We start from the raw sequence: 20501 nt of genomic DNA on the forward strand, positions 1-20501 counted from the left end.
GAACTTCACACATTTTAAAAATACCATTTTGTACTGATTGTCTAGTAATAAAGAAGCGATTTTCATACAATTCTGCTTAAAGTCAAATATTAAGGAAGAAAGTGTGGCCTGTTATCAGGCCTTAGAAGTATGCTGCCAAGAGGGTCATAGAAGGCATGTAGTTCAGCTTTTTAAATTTTATAAATAAGGAAACTAGAGTCTACACCAGTTAACTGACTTATAAAAATACATACTGGCAGAAAAAAATCATTGATCTACAAAAGTTGTCAGATAATGAGAGAAAATCTGTGGGCTCTATTCAGAGTGAAGCTGACTCAAACCACTTCATCTTTTGTAGTAATTGCTAATTTAATTGTCAGAATCAAATTTATGAAAGTCAAGCTTCATTTTTTTCCCTTCAATATACATCTCCACTGGGTCACCATCCTCCATGTGGTTGAATGTTTTAGCTGAATGTACAAGAATATCCATAAATTGCCTCAACAACCTGCATTACCAGACCAACTGTCCATCTTTCTCCTCTTTCCAGCCTAGGTTTGAGCCACTCAGATCTTCTCAGAGTTCCCCAAACACTTCATGCTTTTTATACATCTATGTCTTCTTACTGTTCTCCCAGTATCTAAAATGGCCCTCAGTTTTCTATGTAGCGAATTGACCTCTTTCTTTAAAACCCAGCTAAATAACACCACCTAGGTAAAGCCCTGTTTGATCGTTCTGTCATACCTCCTCTTCTTTATACCCATATACTTGGTTCATTTTCTGTTAGTCCACATATTCCCCTAACTGGACTGTGCCTTAGTCAGTTTCATATCCTCAATACTTTGCATAATGCCTGTTACGTGGTACATAGTTAGAAAATGTTGAGTGAATAAATAAGAAGGCTTGAGCACCGAGTGTTGAAATGGTGCCATCTTTCTTAACCCCCCTTCCCAATGAACAGCTTTAGTGGAAGTGAAATGAAAGACTAGGTACAAGCTGCCAAGGAGATGGTTATTATTTAAGTAATATAAAAATTACTGCATCTTAATAGCTTGTTTTTTTTCCTGATTACAAAAGGGATGCATGTTGTTGTAAAATTTGGAAAACAAACAGAAAATTAAAAATTCTCTCATATTTCACCACCCAAAGATAACCACTTTATTTTTTGAATGTGTATTAATTTATCCAGAGCCAGTAAAATACAGTTGTTAAAAGTGCAAGCTTATTACTCATATATTAGCTGAGGAACCTTAGGCAAATTATTTAAAATGAGTCTTGTTTCCTCATGGATAAAATGAGTATAATGACACTAGGTTGTTGTGAGACTTAAATGAATTAATATGTGTAAAACACTGAAAACATTGTTGAGTGCAAATAATCGCTCAGAAAAAATTATGATGAATGAATTCATTTATTATGAATAAATAAAAGTGATACTTCTAATTTGTTTTTCACTTGAAAATATCTTAGTAATGTCTTTCTGTATCATGAATTATTCTTATTTCATAGTTTTCAAGCTTCTTGTAAATTATTATTTCATAGTTTCCAAGCTTTTTTAAAGTGGTAGAATCTTTTGCCAAATAATTTTAAATTGTTTAAGTGTATTAATATAAATAAAAGTGGGACTTTTATAGTTGAATCCTTCACATCACCCCCCGACCACCACCACCACCACCCCTGCCCCAGCCTTGAGTGGTGCCTTCTGGAAACCCCACTCTGAGGGCTGAAGCATCAAGCTCCATGGAGGGAGTACCATTTGAAGTTGCTGCAGAATATTTTAATGTACTAGTAGTCGATCTTCTACATTGTTGTCAGAATTAAATTTCCAGAATTTATAGAAATTTACATTTAGTTCCATGTTTTCATTATTATAAATGATATCTTAATGAATATCCTATGTTTCTGCCTTTGCAGACACCTGTACATTGGAGTGCTTTTGGAAAAAGAAATTGCATACTTGTATGTGCATTTTTCTGAAGAGAGGTTCATAGCTTTCACTAGATCCTCTAAGGAGTCTATAATTATACCTTCTCCACTCCCTGAGAGAGCCCCTCTTTGTTCTGGAGGAGTGGTGCTCAAAGTATGGTCCCAAACCAGCAGCATTAGCATTACCTGGGAACTTGATAGAAACTTGATAGTTTCTCTGGCTCCACCCCAGACAAATCAGAAATTCAGGGAGGGGCCCAGCAATTGTGTATTTTTTTTTTTAAGCAATTGTTTGTTAACTAGCCCTCCAAATGATTCTGATGCATGTTAATGTTTGAGAAACCACTGTTTTAAAGCAGTGCTGTCCAATAGAAATATAGCAACACATAATTTTAAATTTTCTAGTAGCCACATTAAAATAGTAAAAACAATGAAATTCATTTTAATATATTTTATTTTACTCAGTATATCAAAAATATTTTAACATGTATTCAGTATAAAAGTTATTAATGAGATTTTACATTCTTTTTGTGTGTATGCTAAATCTTCAGGAATATGCTCTGTGTTTTACACTTGCAGCACATCTGGATTTGGATTAGCCACATTTCATGTGCCAGTGGCCACAGTACCAGATAGCGCAGTTCTAAAATAAGAGAAAGCCACTTGCAAAGAAAGCTGTTTTTGCTTTTTTCTAAAAAATTACATATATACTATAAAATGAAGTCACATTATATTGGCCATGGAGCCATGTTGCCATAAGAGAAATGTCCCCCACAGTAGTTGATCTCAAGACTTTTTTCAGGCTTATAAATTTCAGACCAACTGTTGAATTCTGTATCCATTCAGCTCAATGTCCTGCACCACCGTCATCTGTATATATACACAACTGCATTTTTATTACTTTAGTATATGTTTTCAACCTATTGTCATAATAATGAGTTATCAAAAAGCTGTACTCTGGAAAAAGTAGTTAAATTAGTAGGTGGTTATAAATTGTAAAACGTTTTGTGCAGTAAAATCTAGTTTTTATAAAAATGTGTATCTGTACATTTATATGCGTGCAATGAAGAATTGACTAATTACGTGCAAAATGCTTATAGTGCTTATAGGGTTTTGTTTTTGCCTTTTGCTTTTTTTTCCTCAAATAACTGAGGACAGTTATCTTTCTTGTTCACTGCTTTGTATCTAGTACTTAATTCAGGGCCAGACACATAGTAGGCACTAAATAAATATTTTTGAACTTACCTTTTATAAGCAGAAAAAGGTTATTTTTAATTAAACTATAAATGTGCCTTATTTTTTTAAAGAGTGAAACACCTCAGGAAGCGTTGCTAATGTATTATTGGAACAATTAGGAAGTTGGAAGGGGAAAGAAATCCATTCATCAAAGTAAAAGATAAATGAATTGGAGTTATGTTTTTCATATTTTTATGTTTAATTAGAAAATTGGGAAGACAACAGAATTAAGAGTCTCTCAAACCTCTGTATGGAGTGAGCTTTCTCAATTAGGAAGCATTATAAGGAATTATAAAGGAAAGTAGACAAATTGTAACCACCAAAAATAAGGGGCAAGCAATATTTAGGGAAGAAAATAAGATTTGTAGCAAATAAGGCAAAATGTTAGTGAAAGTTCATATAGTATTAAAACCTTCCAAGACTATATCAAATCATTTATAAAAGTGACAATGCAAATTTCACTTTTGATCTATCAAATTTGCTAGAAAGTTTTTACAATTATTTTTTCTATTACTTATGTATTCATTACTAGCAAAGATGCAGAGAGGCTGGGCGAGGTGGCTCACGCCTGTAATCCTAGCACTCTGGGAGGCCGAGGCGGGTGGATTGCTCGAGGTCAGGAGTTCGAGACCAGCCTGAGCAAGAGTGAGACCCTGTCTCTAATAAAAAAAAAAAAATAGAAAGAAATTATCTGGCCAACTAAAAATATATATAGAAAAAATTAGCCGGGCATGGTGGCACATGTCTGTAGTCCCAGCTACTCGGGAGGCTGAGGCAGTAGGATCGCTTAAGCCCAGGAGTTTGAGGTTGCTGTGAGCTAGGCTGACGCCATGGCACTCACTCTAGCCCGGGCAACAGAGCGAGACTCTGTCTCAAAAAAAAGAAAAAAAAAAGATGCAGAGAAATATTCTCATATATTTATAGACAGTAAAGTGAATAACCCTTGGGGGAAGCAGTTTGGGAGAAGGGCCTTGATATACTGCTTAATAATTTAATGTCTGAGAATGTATCTTAAGCATACTTTTGAAATACAGAAAACGTTTTATGCACAAAGACCCTCTTGACAGTATTATTTTAAAAAAAAATTCAGCTTTCAGTATATTCTTGAAAATGATTTGACCTATGGCATCTCTGATTTTGAGTTACAAGAAACTCACACAGTAAATTTCATTTGGTATATTAGATTTACTTGATACTTAAAAATCTTCTCTGTCCAGGGAGTAATTGTTTTAGTGTTTTGATAAATAACTTTTTGTTTTAAGCCCAGGCCATTCAGCCCACCTGTAACTTCCAACACCAGCCCACCTCCTGCCGCTCCTTTGGCCCGAGCAGAAAGTTCTTCCTCTATCTCATCATCTGCTTCATTGAGTGCTGCCAATACTCCAACAGTAGGTAAGTGGTTATCAATGTACACGTGAAATTTAGCATACAAAGTATTATCACCCTTTTTTTTTAATGGGCTAGTGAAGAATTTAACAGAAATTTTGTTTTTCCAGAAACACACCTGGCGTTATCAAACTGGCCACATTTTTCCTTTTCTGTTTTGCAATCTATATTATCTGGATAAAGGAATTTTAACTGTGGTTAGCACTGTTAAGAATGAGTCAAATTTATGAACTGCTGATTAAAATAAATAGTTGAAGGCAAATGTAATGCAGTCCTTTCTACTGTGAACTGATAGTTGCATTTCTGAGAAAGTTTGTGTTTTAAAAACAATTATGTTTTGAAAACAGTTGATTCAATGAAAGAAAGGGATTTTGTGCTTGCTATGGATTGTATTTTTCCACAAAAAAATTAATTATAAAATTTAAATAGCTCTTAGGGCGTAGCTGTATAAACCTAAACTTCACCAAAGAAATAAGTATTTCACTACATCTAGATTTTGCTCCAGGGTTTTTTCTGTCATCACCTTTACTCAGTTTTTGCTGCAAATTCTTATAACCTTTCTCAGTCATTGTGAGTATAATAAAGCACAAAGCCACTTAAAGGAGCTGTGTTCCAGGAGCAACAGCTTCTTATCAAAATTTTAACTGTCCCTATTGCTGTTGGCTTTAGGTAGTGATGGGTTCATCCTTGAAAATGCACATCATTGATGCGCACTAACTGAGCACTAATTCAGTAATGCTCAAAATGTGGTTTTTGGACCTGCAGCATCTGTATCACCTGGATACTTGTTAGAAATGTAGACCCTTTAAATCAGAAACTCTGGGCAGCCAGCAGTCTTTTAACAGGCCTTCCAGGTGATTCTGCTGCATGCTAAGTTTGAGAACCACAGCCCTAATTAATCTAATTTAATTATATCCAGTTTAATTTGTCACAACTCACATTGTAAAAATAACATAAGTAATGTAGGCTAGAATGAAATATGAAATGGTTTGATTTCTAAGTGTCCAGACATGATCTTACCATCTTATTTTTTATATCTTCATGAATGTAGCATTTTTCCCATCTTTTAATTTTGTGTAAACAGAATATATCTAATAAGTTTGTCCTTTTATTTGGTTTAATGAACACTTTATTCTTATTTTTTGTTTGTATATATGATTTTGTTTTGTTTTCATAGAATCTATATTTTAGTTGTAAAAAGCATAGATGGGCCCTACTAGAAATCAGGTGGTCTAGATAACTAACATAAGCTTTTGTTTTTTTCCATTATCTTTGGATTATTCAGAAGGTTTTGTCTGTGATGGAAATTTTAATTTTCATTGAGTTGGTATGTATTTGTTTGTGATTTAAGCCACTGCTGCCAAGAGGAGAACCAAAAGTAGGTAAAAGTGACGATACAAGCAAGGCAGGTTATATGTGGATTTTATGCAACAAAAGTTGTTTAACTGTACCTAAAAAGTATCTTTCTTCATCATGATGATTATTCAGCTCTCTGTTTAGATTTAAAATTTTGATTCTTCTTGGTTCTTGAAAATGTTTTCTTTTCCTGCAATATTTTGTTTTATTTAAATATGATAGAAGATGATAATTTGATTGGGACACTCTCTGAAATTGAAAAGCACTGTGAAACATCACCAGGTATTGTATCAGAAGCAAATGTATGTGTTGACTAATGATCCTTTAGTGTATCTAAAATACTTTGTTACCTAACTTTTCCTTTTCCAGCAACATATGGTGTCTCAGAAATTAAGAATAACGCTAAGATTAACTGTCTTAATTTTGTGCTAATTGTGTCCAGTTGCTGTACAGGATTCATTGATATTAAATGCCCAACAATAAAAACATGTAATATTTTTGCATTTTCTTCCATCTCCCTGCTCTCCTCACCTCAGCATTAAGAAATATCAATAAATCTTAAAGCTATCAAAATCAGAGAAACAGTGATTAGAAAAGAAGTAGAAAGAATATGTCAGTTTAAAAAAATTACCTAAACTATTAGAGCAAAGGCTATTGTACTAAAACCATATAGATTGTGAGCTGAAGTCAGAAACAACAGAGGTAGGAGATCATTGGGAGTGAGCTTCTGTTTTTTACTCTTGAGCTGAAAGGAATTTGACATAAATATCCATTGATCCTTATAGGAGGGTACCTGATACCCCTTACTTACCTCAAGTTTATAGCTCTCTGTATTTTCAGAATGCACAGTTGTCTAAATGTGTGATATGAAACCAAAATTGGAAAGCACAGTCTATCCATATTAAGAATATAAAGAAACATTTATTTCTAAAAAAATTATTTGGAATAATATAGTTTGAATTTAGGCTTTTTAAGGGACTTAATTACATATTTCCTATGTAAATTCATTTTTTTGAAGTATGTATGTATGTACGATACAATCTTGAAAACAAAAATAGAAAATACTATAGGGAATATGCCAATGTTAAGTGGCATTTGAGTTTTTCTCTTACTTCCCAACACTTTAATTTCTTGCTAGTATTTCAGTAATGGGCATAACAGTTTACAGGGAAAAAAACTATTTCAAGAATTCTCATGTTATATGCCCAAATTAGATAGTTGAAGAGAATAACTTTGCAGGTTTCTTTTGATTTTTAGTGTCAAAGCAGTAATAGACATGATACCCTTGCCTTTGTATAAATACTCATTTGTGTGATTTACTCAGGGAAAATATTAATTCCATATTTAAGAGAATATAATTTACTTTAATAACAAATTATTATAGTAAGTATTGGTGAGGATATGGAGAAATTGGAACAATTGGAACCCTTGTGTAGTGTTAGTGGGAATGTAAGATGGTACAGCTGCTATGGAAAATGGTATATCTTTTCCTCAAAAAATTAAAAATAGAATTACTATATGATCTAGCAATTGCACTTCTGGTTATATACCCAAAAGAATTGAAAGTAGGGTCTCAAAGAGATATTTATACCCCCATGTTTCAAATTTCTGTATTCTAGGTGTGTCAAGGGGTCCCAGCCCTGTCAGCCTTGGAAATCAGGACACCTTACCTGTGGCAGTTGCCCTTACAGAATCTGTTAATGCCTACTTTAAAGGAGCAGATCCCACCAAGTTAGTTTTTAAAATATACATGCATGTGTGTTGGGGGTGGGGGCGGCGAGGAAGGGGAGGATTGGTGGTGAATTTTAAGAGTCATATTTTGATTCAATGTAGGTTAGGGTTTTGTATTATTTATTTACCTGATTTTTGCTATCTAATACAGTCACTTGAAGATTGTCTTTCAAATTAAAAAATTGCTATAATCTGCAATAATGATGGCTTTTCTCCTAGTTTATTTACATTCTTGCGAAGCCTTTATGACCAGTATCACATATCTGTAATTTGACATATCTGTGAAACAGATGGCAGCGACCTGGATAGGGATGGAACTCTGAATGTTAGCCTAATGTGTCTCTTGGTGAAAATGTGATAATTTCTAAGAGAGATCTAGAATGCATGTTTAATATGAGACTGTTGCAGAATCGAGTTAGCCTCTTTCTTTTAAATGAATTATATTTGAGTGAATGACCACCTCTACTTTTCCTGCATAATATTGTTCATTCAGCATGCATGCATTCATTCATCAAATATTTGAGCTCTTACTGTTTGTAAGACTCTGTTATAAGTGTGCTGAGAATACTTTAGTAAACAAAGTTTTCTCCTAAGCTTGTATTTTAGTGAGGGAAAACTGATAATCAGAGAAACAGATGGCTGTATGTATTGGGTATTGAGATATGTTACGAAGAAAAATAAACCAGGGTAAGAGGATAGAGAATAGCAACAAAGGGCTACTATTTTAGATAGAATGATCAGGGAAAACCTTTTTGAGGTTAATTTAAGCAGATATTTGAAAGACGTGGATGTGCGAGCCATGCAGATGTCTAAGGGAAGACCATTCCAGAAAGAGGGAACTCGTGAAGGTGAGGGACTGAGTTGTAAAAGCACACTTGGTGTAGTCAAGAAACAGCGAGGAGAACCACGTCACTGAGCAGGAGTAAATAAGGGGAAGAGTAGTCTAAGGTGAATCCAGAGAGGTACAAGATCAGGTTGTGCATTGTAAGCCATGATAAGGTGCTTGGAATTTATTTGGGGTGAGGTGGGAAGCCGGTGGAGGCTTTGAGCAGAGGAGCAATGAGATTACTTAGGTTTTTGAAGGAGCACTCTGGCTGTTCTGTGGAGAGTAAACTAGGGGGAGCCAGAGTAGATGAAAAAGAAGGAGAATGTTAACTACGGAAGTCCAGATGAGAGATGATGGTGGCTTGTATAGGGTATTAGCATAGCAGGTGGTGAGTAGTAATAAGATTCTGAATATATTTTGAAAACAGTTGTCACTATTTCATGAGGGAATAGAACGTGAAATTAGAAGTACTTGGTAAGACATCTAAAAGGCAAAAAAAAAGACATCTTAGTGGAGATGCTGATTTAATAGTTGGACACATGATTCTGAAGTTCAAGGACTAAGTCTAGGCTAGAGATATATTTGGTAGTCTAATTAGTTTGGATATATAATAATACTTAAAATTCAGGAGCCTTAAGGAGTGGATAGAAAAGAGATCTGAAAACTAAGTTTTGGTCCCCTCTAGAGTTTAGAAAACAGGAAGACGAGAATGATCCAGCAAAGAAGTTTGAAACAGCAAGCAATGATAGAGGTGAGGAGAGAACCAATACAGCAGTCTCCAGAAACTAAGTGAATAAATCATTTCGTGAAGGAAGACGAACATATCTATGTCTGATGCTGCCAACAGGTCAAGAAAAATTAATCGTTGACAATATGGAAGTCATTGACAACCTTCACAAGAGCAATTTTAGTGGCATAGTGGAGATAAAACCTGCTTTTAAAGAGAGTTCAAGGGCAGGAGGTATTGCAAATCTAGATAACTATATTTGGAAAGAACAAATGTAGACAGTTCTTTCAGTATGTTTTACTCGTGAGAGCAGAGAAATGGTATGTTAGCAGGAGTGAGATGGTACAATCAGAAGAAGGTTTTATTTATTTTAGTTTTTGGGTTTTTTTTAAAGATGACATATATTTCAGCATGTCTGTATGCTAATGGGAAAGACCCAGTATTTATGAAAAAAACTGGACCTGTAGAAAAGAGAAAGGACAATTGTATGAGTGAAGTCCTTCAGTATGTAAGAGGAGATGAGCTCCAGTGTGGAATTGGTGGGATTGGCCTTAGGTGCAGAAACTGGACATCTGTTGAAATAGGATAGAAGGCAGAAGATACAAATAAAGAATTAGGTAGATTAGGAGTTAGTAGTGAGAGTATGAGGACATTCTTTTCTGATTTTGTTTCCTCAGTAAAATTAAAAGTAAAGTCATCAGCTCAGAGGGCAAGAAAGCAATATTGCAGATTAGAGTAGAAAGGAGAAATTATGAAAAGAGAAGAGTAAGTAGACTAGGGAATGTGATAGAATTTCCAGGTAACACTAATGGACCCCGTTTCAAAGGTAGAAGGACTAGAGGGTTGGAAGAAGTAATGAGTAGCAAGCGGACATCTGCCACAACCATCATCAGGCCCACTGCTTTGTGGGGCTCGGGAGGGAAGAATAGTTACAACTAAGGATAGTGTTACCAGGGAAGCAATGCCCCTACAGCTCAACCAGGGTTATCGTAAAAAAAAAAAAAAAAAAATGAAGGAACATTATTGGTGTGCTTGTGCTTGTGTTTGTGTTTGGAATTTAATTCCAGGAAAAGATGACACTAGATGAGTATGTCATTTAATGTAGAATATATTTTTTAATAGTTAAATTGAAAAATAATCTATTCATAATTATGATACAGAATATATATGCACGTGTATAGTGTTTGTATGTCTTTTTAAACCAAATATGCTTTAAATGGAGATTAAAGCATTTTATTTAAACACTTTTCAAAATCCCCAATTCTAGGTGTATTGTGAAGATCACTGGTGACATGACAATATCATTTCCAAGTGGAGTTATTAAAGTTTTCACTAGCAATCCATCTCCAGCTGTGCTATGTTTCAGGGTGAAAAATATCAGCAGACTGGAGCAGATTCTTCCAAATGCACAACTTGTGTTCAGGTTTGGCTACTTTTGTTTTGAAGGTTGAAATTTCTTTTTAAGAAATCTTTTCTTTCTTTGGAATAATAATATTTAATTTGAAGACAATGCCAAAATTATTTGTTATTATTAAACAAACTTCTACTATCTTTTTGTTTTTGGTGGTGGTGACAGTTATTTTAAAATCCTTTTCTCTCCATCTTCTCATCTTTCAGGCAAGCTTCTGCTGTGTCCCATTCTTTATTCCAAAATCTTAGTTTTCCCTCATATCCCACCTTTTAGTTCATTTCTGCTAGTCTTTCCTGTGTCACCAAATTACTATACAGATGCAAAGGATAAAGATAAGTCAAATAAAATAACAAAAACATTTCTTATACATATAGTGATCCATCACAATGTGATTCCAACACAAAAGATTTTTGGATGAACATGCAAGCTGTTACTGTCTACCTCAAGAAGCTATCAGAGCAAAATCCAGCTGCTTCTTATTATAATGTAGATGTATTAAAGTATCAGGTGAGTGTTATGTCATTGTAAGAATCCTAAATTAAAATATTAACAAATAGAATCTAGCATATAATTAAATGAATAAATATGTCATAGCCAAATGTTCATTCCAGAAATGCAAGGATAGTTTGAAATTAGAAAATCTGTTAGTAAGCTAGTGGAGATTTTATCAAATTGACCATCTATTCATGATTAAAATACTGAATAAATATAAATGCAGAAATTTGTCCCTAACCTGAAAAGACCAGCAGCATCAGTCGTAATAATGAAATACCTAAAGCAATCAGTTAAAGTCAGGAGTGGCAAAGATACCCATTAATCCTGTTAGTATATAAGATTTTTCTGGATGTTAGCCAGTACAGTTAGATAAGAGAGTAAAATAAGCAGTAATATTAATAAATACTGGGAAAGGGGAACCAAAATAATTTTTACTTGCAAGTGATATATTCCTGGAACTCTCGAGAGAATCAATTGAAAAACTATTTGCTGTAGGGGAATTTAGTAAGATGGTCAGTTTAAAAATTAACAAAAATATTCATAACTTTTAAAACAACCAGTTAGAAAAACTAATGAAGAAAAATATTCACAATAAAAAACAATTAAGAAGAGACATAACACGCTCTATTTCCTTGAATATAGTTAGAAAGGTGTACTTTATCCATTTAAAAGAAGACTATAAATATAAAAAGTTGTTTCTAAATTAACTTATAAATATAATATATAAGTTAATTATCAGAAACCCAATAAGAGGTATCTCTGTGTTTGTGTTTGGAGACTTGACAATCATTTTGAAGTTCTCTAGAAGAATAAAGCTTGGAATAATAAGTCAATGTTTTAAACAGTAATGGGGAGTAATGTTTTAGCTTTAATGGGAAAACTTATTATAAGATAACAGTATTTTAAATAGTTTGGAACTGGCATAGGAATTCATGCCAAATGAATGGAACAGATTAAGGTATCCACAAATAGATCTAAGAATAAATGGAAAATTGTATATATGACAAAGTAGGATTTCAAGGCAATATGGAAAGGATGATTTTTCAATAAATGATACCGAGGAGGCAAGCTAGACATTTGGGGAAAAAAATTAAGCTGAATCCCTAATTCACACTTTTAACCAAAACAAAATCCACATGTATCAAAGGTTTAATAGTAATAAGTGGGACCATAAAGGTACTAAAATAAATTACAGGTGAATATAGAGTTGACCCTTGAACAACCCAGGTCTGAACTACATGGGTCCACTTATATACAGATTTTTTTAAACCAAATTCCAGTTGAAAATACAGTATTCGAGGGATGTGAAATCTGTTTATATATGGAGGGCTGACTGTGGGACTTGAGTATGTATGGATTTGGGTACATGCAGAGGTCTTAGAACAAATCCCCCAAGTATGGGTACATGCAGGGGTCTTAGAACAAATCCCCCAAGTATTCTGAGGGATGACTATATACATGTGTGTGTCTGTGTGGGTATACTGTATGTTTATTATATATTTTAATCTTGAAGTGTGGAAGACCTTTCTAAGTATGATGTAAAACCCAGAAGCCCTGTAAGAAGACAGTGAGATATATGACACAGAAATAAATAAATGTGTGTGCATGCATGTGTATAAAAAAATTTGGTTAAAACAAACCCTTAAACAGATTTAATATATAATTGGAGGGAAGAGTATTTGCAACACATAAGATGATAGAGCAAAGGGCCTACCCCAAAGACCCCTTATAAATTAATAAGTAAAAGGTGAATAACTCAATAGACAGATAACTGATAGAAAGAATCTCCATGTCAGTAATAATGAGAGCAGTGACTGTTAAGACAACAATGAGGTATCACCTTTAGCCTATCAGATATATAAAAATGAGAGATTGCTTTATTCAGTATTAATAGAGGTACGATTGATCACTTGTTAATAGGATGCAAATTAATAGAACCTCTGTTAGATTGTTGAATAAAACAACAATCTGTTAGACATAGCTTTTAATTCAACAATTCCACTTTCAGAAATCACACAAGTGGGCAAAGATAAGGTACAAAGGATATTCACTGTAGCATTGTTTGGAAGCCACCTAAGTATATACCAGCAGAGGAAGAGATTAATTAAATGAATTACTGCAGCCATTAAAAGAAATGAGATGGATCCATGTTTGCATGTACCTAAAAAGTCTGGAAGGATATGTACCACAGTGTTAACCCTGGGGAGTAAGAATGCCAAGGGACAAATTTCCTGTTTTATATGCTTCTCTATTGTTTGAATTCTTAATCGGGTAATTGTATTATATTAAAATGGCTTATGTTTGTAGAAAATAATAAGTAAATAATATTGCATGTTAGAAAATGAGTGATATAGAGGAAAAAAGTGTAGCGTAAGATAAGGAAGATCAAAAATGCAATTTTCAATGTAAATTTAAAGAGGGTGGTTGGGATAGTTCTCCTTGAAAGGAAGCCATTTGAACAAGGAGTAGAAGAAACAGGAAATTGTACCATTTATTGAGAGTCATGTGATTAAAGTCAAACATTTGAAGTTGGAAGTGTCCTAATTCCAGGCTTGTGGAACTGAATGGCGACCTATCCTTTTCTCTCACTGTAAATAAAATCTAACTTCTTATAATTCAGGAAGAATCTTAGAATTCTGTGTTCTTAGCTAGGAACGGTGGCTCACACCTGTAATCCTAGTACTTTGGGAGGCCAAGGCAGGAGAATTGCTTGAGCCCAGGAGTTTGAGACCAGGCTGGGCAACATAGTGAGACCCCATCTCTAAAAAAAACAAAAAACAGAAAAAATTAGCTGGGTGTGGTGGGGCACCCCTGTAGTCCCAGCTGCTAGGAAGGCTGAGGCAGGAGGATCTCTTGAGCTCATGAGTTTGAGGTTGCAGTGAGCTGTAATGACACCACTGCACTCTAGCCTGGGCAACGGAATGATACCCTGCCTCAAAAATAATTAATTAATTAATTAATTAATTCTGTGTTGCATGTTGGGAGTTCTCAAATTTTACATGCACAATTAAGAATTTCCCTGATAACATGCTGATTTCTGGCCCCTGTCCCTAAGCTGTTGAATCAGATTTTCTGCAGTTGGAGCCAGGGGAATGTGCATTGTAAACAGGTACCCCAGCAATTTTGATGTAGGTAGTCCGAGGTCCATACATTGAAAGTGACCTTTACTCCCTTGAAATAAGTCTGCTTTACTCTCCCAAGCAACAGGTAGTGCCTTCATTAGATTTTTTTTTTTTTATTCCGTGGACTCTTATGTTCAAGTAACCTTGTCATTAACATGACTTATTAACTTTCTAGGCCAAAGACAATTGTTTGTTTTTTTCTCTTTAAAGGTATCAGCAAATGGTATTCAGTCCACTCCTCTGAATCTTGCAACATACTGGAAATGTAGTGCTAGCACCACAGATCTTAGAGTGGATTATAAATACAATCCAGAAGCTATGGTGGCACCTACTGTGCTTTCCAACATACAGGTGGTGGTACCAGTGGATGGAGGGGTCACAAACATGCAGTCCCTTCCCCCTGCAATATGGTAAATTAAATATATTTCTGAATTTCTGTTATAATCCCCAACTTTTATAACCCAAGTTTGGAAAGTTGTCTTATAAGTTTGAACAGTTTTAGTACATTTTCCTATAGAAACCATGCTATAAAAGATGCTATTCATTTTACTAGTCAAATTGTAGTAGCTTCAGTCCAAAATACACAAAACTAGTTTTGCTCAAAGTACCACCCAAACTTGAATGATTCCATTCCAACTTTACCCTTAGGCAAATTGCTTAACCTCTCTAAACCTCTTTTTTTTTAATTTAAAAAATAAAAAATAAAAATTATTTAAATATATAGCATGTGGCATATCTATAGTAATACCTGTGTGATTAGTGTTCATTAGTATTAGTTAATCCCATCTCTTAACCACCTCTCTTGTCCGTCTATTAATATGAGTATAGACTTTACCACTCTTTATATTTGCTTCATCATTTAATAACAATGTGTTTTCCTTGACTGATGAAGGTACTGAGCCACCTTACATAATTTGGTAAACTTTCATTAATTGAGAAATATATGTCATTGTGTTTGTTTATACTATATCATAAACATTTTCACCAGGTAATAGTATTTAAAGTAAACTGAGCACTATAGTTGTAGTGAAAATATTTAAAATGTATTTATTTATTGAAGTTTTATCCATGTATAAGTTACTATACTAGACACATGGTCTGAAGATAATTTGTTCTTACTACAGGAATGCGGAACAAATGAAAGCCTTTTGGAAATTGTCCGGTATTTCAGAAAAATCAGAAAATGGAGGTAAGTATCTGCATGCTTTTTTGTTTATAATGTGGTCATTGAAAATCGATTTTTTAAGCCATGTTTATGGAAAGTTTCCTCCTGGAATTTCATGCCTTCAGTTCTATAACTGACCACTAGGTGGAAGTTAATACCTTAAATAAGAATGGACCAGTTGAGATTCAGAACACATTTTTTTCCCTCTAAGCCCATGGTGGAACTGTCACAGAACTTAATTGCTTATCAAGAATTGTAAAAGTTCAAGGAGAGCTTGGACAATAGTTAAGAATTCTACACTACTAGGCAAAATAATATAGGGCTGATCAGTGCTGTGGCATCTTGTTTCACATTTCTCTTTGTAGTGTTAAACTTCTTGCAGAAGATCAAAGGATCTTACTCCTGTTACCCAGCAGTTCTGTCTACTTGCCCTGGTTAGGACCAGAAACCTGGGAACCCTCCTATACTCTTTCTCCCTTCTCTCCTGTTGATTCTAACTCTTGAATATCTTTCAAAATAACTTTCTAAATATTTTTATTTTCCTTGAACCCTAGTTCAGATCCCCTTTTCCTATCACCTAGAGTCCTAAACTGTTTTATTGACTTGGAGTTGGTCTCCCAACTTTGCTTCTTGCTTCTTTCTCCCCCTCTAAGACACTAATCTGAAATGTTCTTGTCTTATCTTTGGAAGGAAGATGGTTATGTCAAATTTCTTACCATAGCCTGGTCCTTGCTACCACTTTAGACTTAACTGCTGCTTTTCTCTACTTGTATCTGTTCTCCAGCTATTCTGGTATAGATGCAGTTCCCTTAAATGCATCATGCTTTCTCAGGTATCCTGTCTCTGTACCTGTAAAATACACACCATCATCACTACCACCATTTATAATGTCAGCAGAGATATGTGCTCTTGTGCCTATAGCTCCTGAGAGCTCCTTTGTAGCATTTATCATATTCAGTATAATTACTGGTTTACTGTTTCTGCCATGCTGTTAGACTGAGGTGTGTTGAATAAATGCTTATATCAAAAAGAAAGCACCTCAGAAATACCTATTTAGCATAATGTTAGAACAATAAAATTTTAAAAAGAAAAGTGAATAGAAACGTTGATACAACTCTCCCCAACTATAGCTACCTTTCCTTCTTTACCTCTCCCACCCCCATGATCTGGTACCCATCAGTCATTTCTTTTTGACTTTACCTGTATCCCTCCTAGGGTTTCCCTCTAGGCTGTCCTCAATTACTTCCTTCTTCTCTTTTGACTCACTTCAACATACGTATAGCATAGTACTCCAATAGTGAACATCTCTGAAGGTTAGTATTAAAGTCAGAGAGAAGCATGGTTTGAGGTTATTTACTAAATGAAAATTCAGGCTCACTGAATAAAATCTGATTTGGCAACAAGACAATGGTTTGTTTACTATACACATCTTCTGTTGGCACAGGACTGATATAGTTTAGCTTACATGCTCATTGGGTTTTATTTTGTGTGAAATATATTTTACCTTGTGTAAGTTATTTATTCTTTTCTTTGTAGGTTCTGGGTCACTCAGAGCAAAATTTGATCTCTCAGAAGGACCTAGTAAACCCACGACACTTGCAGTGCAATTCCTCAGCGAGGGAAGTACCCTCTCAGGAATAGATATGGAACTTGTAGGCACTGGTTATAGGCTTTCCTTAGTAAAGAAGCGGTTTGCCACTGGTAAGTTGGAAGATTTCAAACTTTTTAATTTACGTGGGAAACATTTGGGGGTTTTTGTTGGTTTTGTTTTGAGATAGGGTCTCACTTTGTTGCCAGGGCTAGAGTGCAGTAGCATCGTCATAGTTCACTGCAACCTCAAACTCTTGAGTTCAAATGATCCTCCTGTCTCAGCCTCTCGAGTAGCTGGGATGGGAATACAGGCACGCCCCACCACACCCAGCTAGGGAAACATTTGTATTCTAATAGTTTCTAAACAGCTGTCAAGCAGTTTATAATCTAAAGGCATGGAATTTTTTCTTTGACCCGTGATACAAGGTGCCAGGTAGACACACCTGGGGGAGAGAGTACTTGTGGTCAGTATAGCTGAACACCTGTGATCTGGTTCTAATGTATTGTAAACAACAGATGGGAGCTAGCATTTTGTATCGATAGCCACAGTGAAAATGTCCACCTGTGAGTGCATTTGAAGTTGTAATTGCAAAGGTCTGCTTGGTGTTTTTCAGGACGATACCTGGCGGATTGTTGACGGACCTGGGAAAGTGGTTTGGCCCAAGGGAGGAGTACAAACTTGCCATTCTGCATTATCTGTTCTTTCCAAACACTCTTCTAACTTGTATGATGTTTTTCAAACTTAGACTTACTTGAGAACTGACTACAAACATTAAATTGCACTTTTAAAGTGAGTCATTGGAAGAAAATAGCACTGAAATGATTTTCTATGCTGTAAATGATCAACTGCAATATTCAGGAAGCACATTATTCAGATTCTCAGTAAAAATGAAGTTTTCATAGACCAGAATTTGTAATATCGCCAATGTCTATGTTGAAAAAGGGGTTATAGGGTAATATCAGGCCTAAAATTTCAGAGAACAAACACAAAATAATTTAGCTTTCCATAAATTTTGAGAGTTAGAGTTAGCTTTGAAATTTTATAAGTTTGCTATTGAATGGATAAGAACAGAACATGAATTCTAAGTTTTGGATAATGTTAAACTCAGAACACTCAATCAAATTGAGTTTTGTGCCATAAAGTGATCAGACCAGAGTCCAAGTTGTATGCAAAAAATCTATAATTTGATTCTCATAAATATATTAATAAAGTGTAAATGGTGTTTTATATGATATTTTAAAATTTTTAAGTGCAATGTGTTTTAAAATAAGCTTGCAAAAGACAGCAGAGAAATTTACTTCTGCAGTTAGTTAACTTTATAGAAGTTGTGATTGTTTTGATGAATTAATGCTATAGATTTAATTTATTTTTATATGAATTGCATAATGTGTGCCTTTTAAAACAATAACAAAACCCAGAAATGTGCCTATCCAGTTTGTGTTCATTAATGTGCCTCACTTTTTTCCTCACAGTCTGGATCTTCTATTTAGAATCTTATGGTGGTCAAGCATTTTTATAAGATATTTACAATTTTTGTAAATATTTTTGGCCTGCATTTGGGAAGGGAATTCATAGTAACTAAAGGATAACTTATACTTAAGAACCCTGGCTCACTTCTTTGGTGATACACTGTAGTCATTAGCAAGAGAAATAAACCTAATGGTATGTGTTTACAGGGGAAGAAATTACCTTCAGATATTCAACATGAACCTCATCAAAAGTATGCGAATTTTAAAACAGATGAATTCTGAAAAACAATAATGATAAATTGGTAATTCATATTTTAACTCTCAATTTAGTATTTCCCTTGACTCCTTATTGAAAATTGACACATTTATTTACTGATTATATCGTGAACATGAGTATATTTTGTGAGGAATAGAAAAAATGAATTTTGGCAACAGAGGAAAAAGCACTGCCATTTGTTTTTATTTCAACAATTTGGAAAATTGCTAACTTATACATTTTTATTCTTGTTTAATTCCCATCTGGTAAAAATAGGGAAATTATTTGAAGTGAAAGATTGAGTTAAGCATTTCTTAAACTACTAATCCTAGATAGTAAAAAACCTAACTTTCTAGCAAATCCTGATTAATCAAAGAAATGAAATATTTTGGACAAAGTTTCATAATTTACAAATGGGAATTTTATTTATAATGATAAATACCAGTGTCCTTTATTTTGCATAGAAGTGGTAAATTGTGTTATATGTGATAATTTATATAAAACCACTAATTATTCTGTTAAGCTTTACAGAAAATAAAACCCCTATTAATACTAGACATTTATGTAACAACTTGCTATACTAAATACAGCAGAAAATCCACTCTTTAGCAATCTTTAACACAGTATGTGCTTTTTTATATATTCAGTGTTAGCCCAATTCTAAATTTAGACTTGACTAAAGCGACACATAAGACAGTTTGCTAAAATGTTAATCATTACTAAATAGTGAGCAAAATTAGAATTTCTGACTCTTATGTTGTATTCTTTTAAATGTCAGTTACAGTCCCTTCCTGGAATTTTAACTGTAATCTACTTTTCAATCAAACTGTTTTTATTGGGCAGTTAATATTTTATTATTGGAAATCAGACACTTATATTCACCATGTTTGTTTTTAATCAGGTATTACCTAAAAATCTACAAATTAGTGAAATGGTTAAACTTCCGCACTTTCTTAATTACCACAGTCTTCATACCAAGTGTTGATATATAAATTTGTATTGGATACAGGTTACAATTTTGAAGCCATATGAGTTTATATTGATTTTTTTTCATTTAAAAATCCACTAATGGCATAAGAAAGACCAGTAGATTCAATGGGAAATGTATCTAGCAAGCTGGTTCTTGCTTATATATAGTTTTAAACTTTGTAGCTGCCTCTTTAACCAAGAATTTGTAAACACAGCTCTAACAAATGTGAGTTTTTAAGGGTTGTTATGTACTACTTTGGGTTGTAATTAGAACGATGCACATCTATCTTGCAAAATTTTGTAAATATTTTTGATTTTTTTCATAAAATATAAATTTTACATAAAAGTTGTGCCCTTAATAAACATGTAATATATAATTTATCAGTTGGTTTATGTGTCTTTGTACCCCTATTGATAGTAATAGCTATATCATAGATGTTAGGACAAGGCAAGCTGGGCAAGGAATGAGTAATTAGTTTTAAACTCTGTACCACTATTTGAACAGGCATACAGATTGAACTGTTATTTAGTTTTCATTGGTCATACAGAAAACTTTATTTGGAGTATATCTCCAAAATGCCAAAATTGTTTAATAAAATTGTTTTCAGTATGTTTTAAAATATATTTAAATTGATGTTAAGTTTTATTTATTTTTTTTTTTTTTTGAGACAGAGTCTCACTTTGTTGCCCGGGCTAGAGTGAGTGCTGTGGCATCAGCCTAGCTCACAGCAACCTCAGACTCCTGGGCTTAAGCGATCCTACTGCCTCAGCCTCCCGAGTAGCTGGGACTACAGGCATGAGCCACCATGCCCGGCTAATTTTTTTGTATATATATTTTTAGTTGGCCAGATAATTT

The 20501-nt window shown here is 34.2% G+C and overlaps 1 protein-coding gene across 2 annotated transcripts in view; it reads left to right on the plus strand.

Annotated features, from left to right (window-relative positions):
* The window catches only part of FCHO2 (FCH and mu domain containing endocytic adaptor 2), a 107284-nt gene extending 87258 nt beyond the window's left edge, over positions 1–20026 (plus strand). The window contains exons 19-26 of one of the 2 annotated variants that reach the window (XM_045565609.1): positions 4404–4533; positions 7503–7614; positions 10435–10590; positions 10953–11085; positions 14406–14605; positions 15320–15384; positions 16897–17061; positions 17565–20026. In XM_045565609.1, coding sequence (XP_045421565.1) covers positions 4404–4533; positions 7503–7614; positions 10435–10590; positions 10953–11085; positions 14406–14605; positions 15320–15384; positions 16897–17061; positions 17565–17587 — 984 coding nt within the window. In that variant the 3' untranslated portion in view covers positions 17588–20026. Of the gene's footprint in view, positions 1–4403; positions 4534–7502; positions 7615–10434; positions 10591–10952; positions 11086–13081; positions 13802–14405; positions 14606–15319; positions 15385–16896; positions 17062–17564 lie in introns of those variants that run through there. The other variant, XM_045565610.1, reaches the window with a different exon arrangement.
* The last annotated feature ends 475 nt before the right edge of the window (positions 20027–20501 follow it).

This window comes from Lemur catta, chromosome 12 (genome assembly GCF_020740605.2).
Source record: "Lemur catta isolate mLemCat1 chromosome 12, mLemCat1.pri, whole genome shotgun sequence".
In the NCBI taxonomy this organism is placed as follows: domain Eukaryota; kingdom Metazoa; phylum Chordata; class Mammalia; order Primates; family Lemuridae; genus Lemur; species Lemur catta.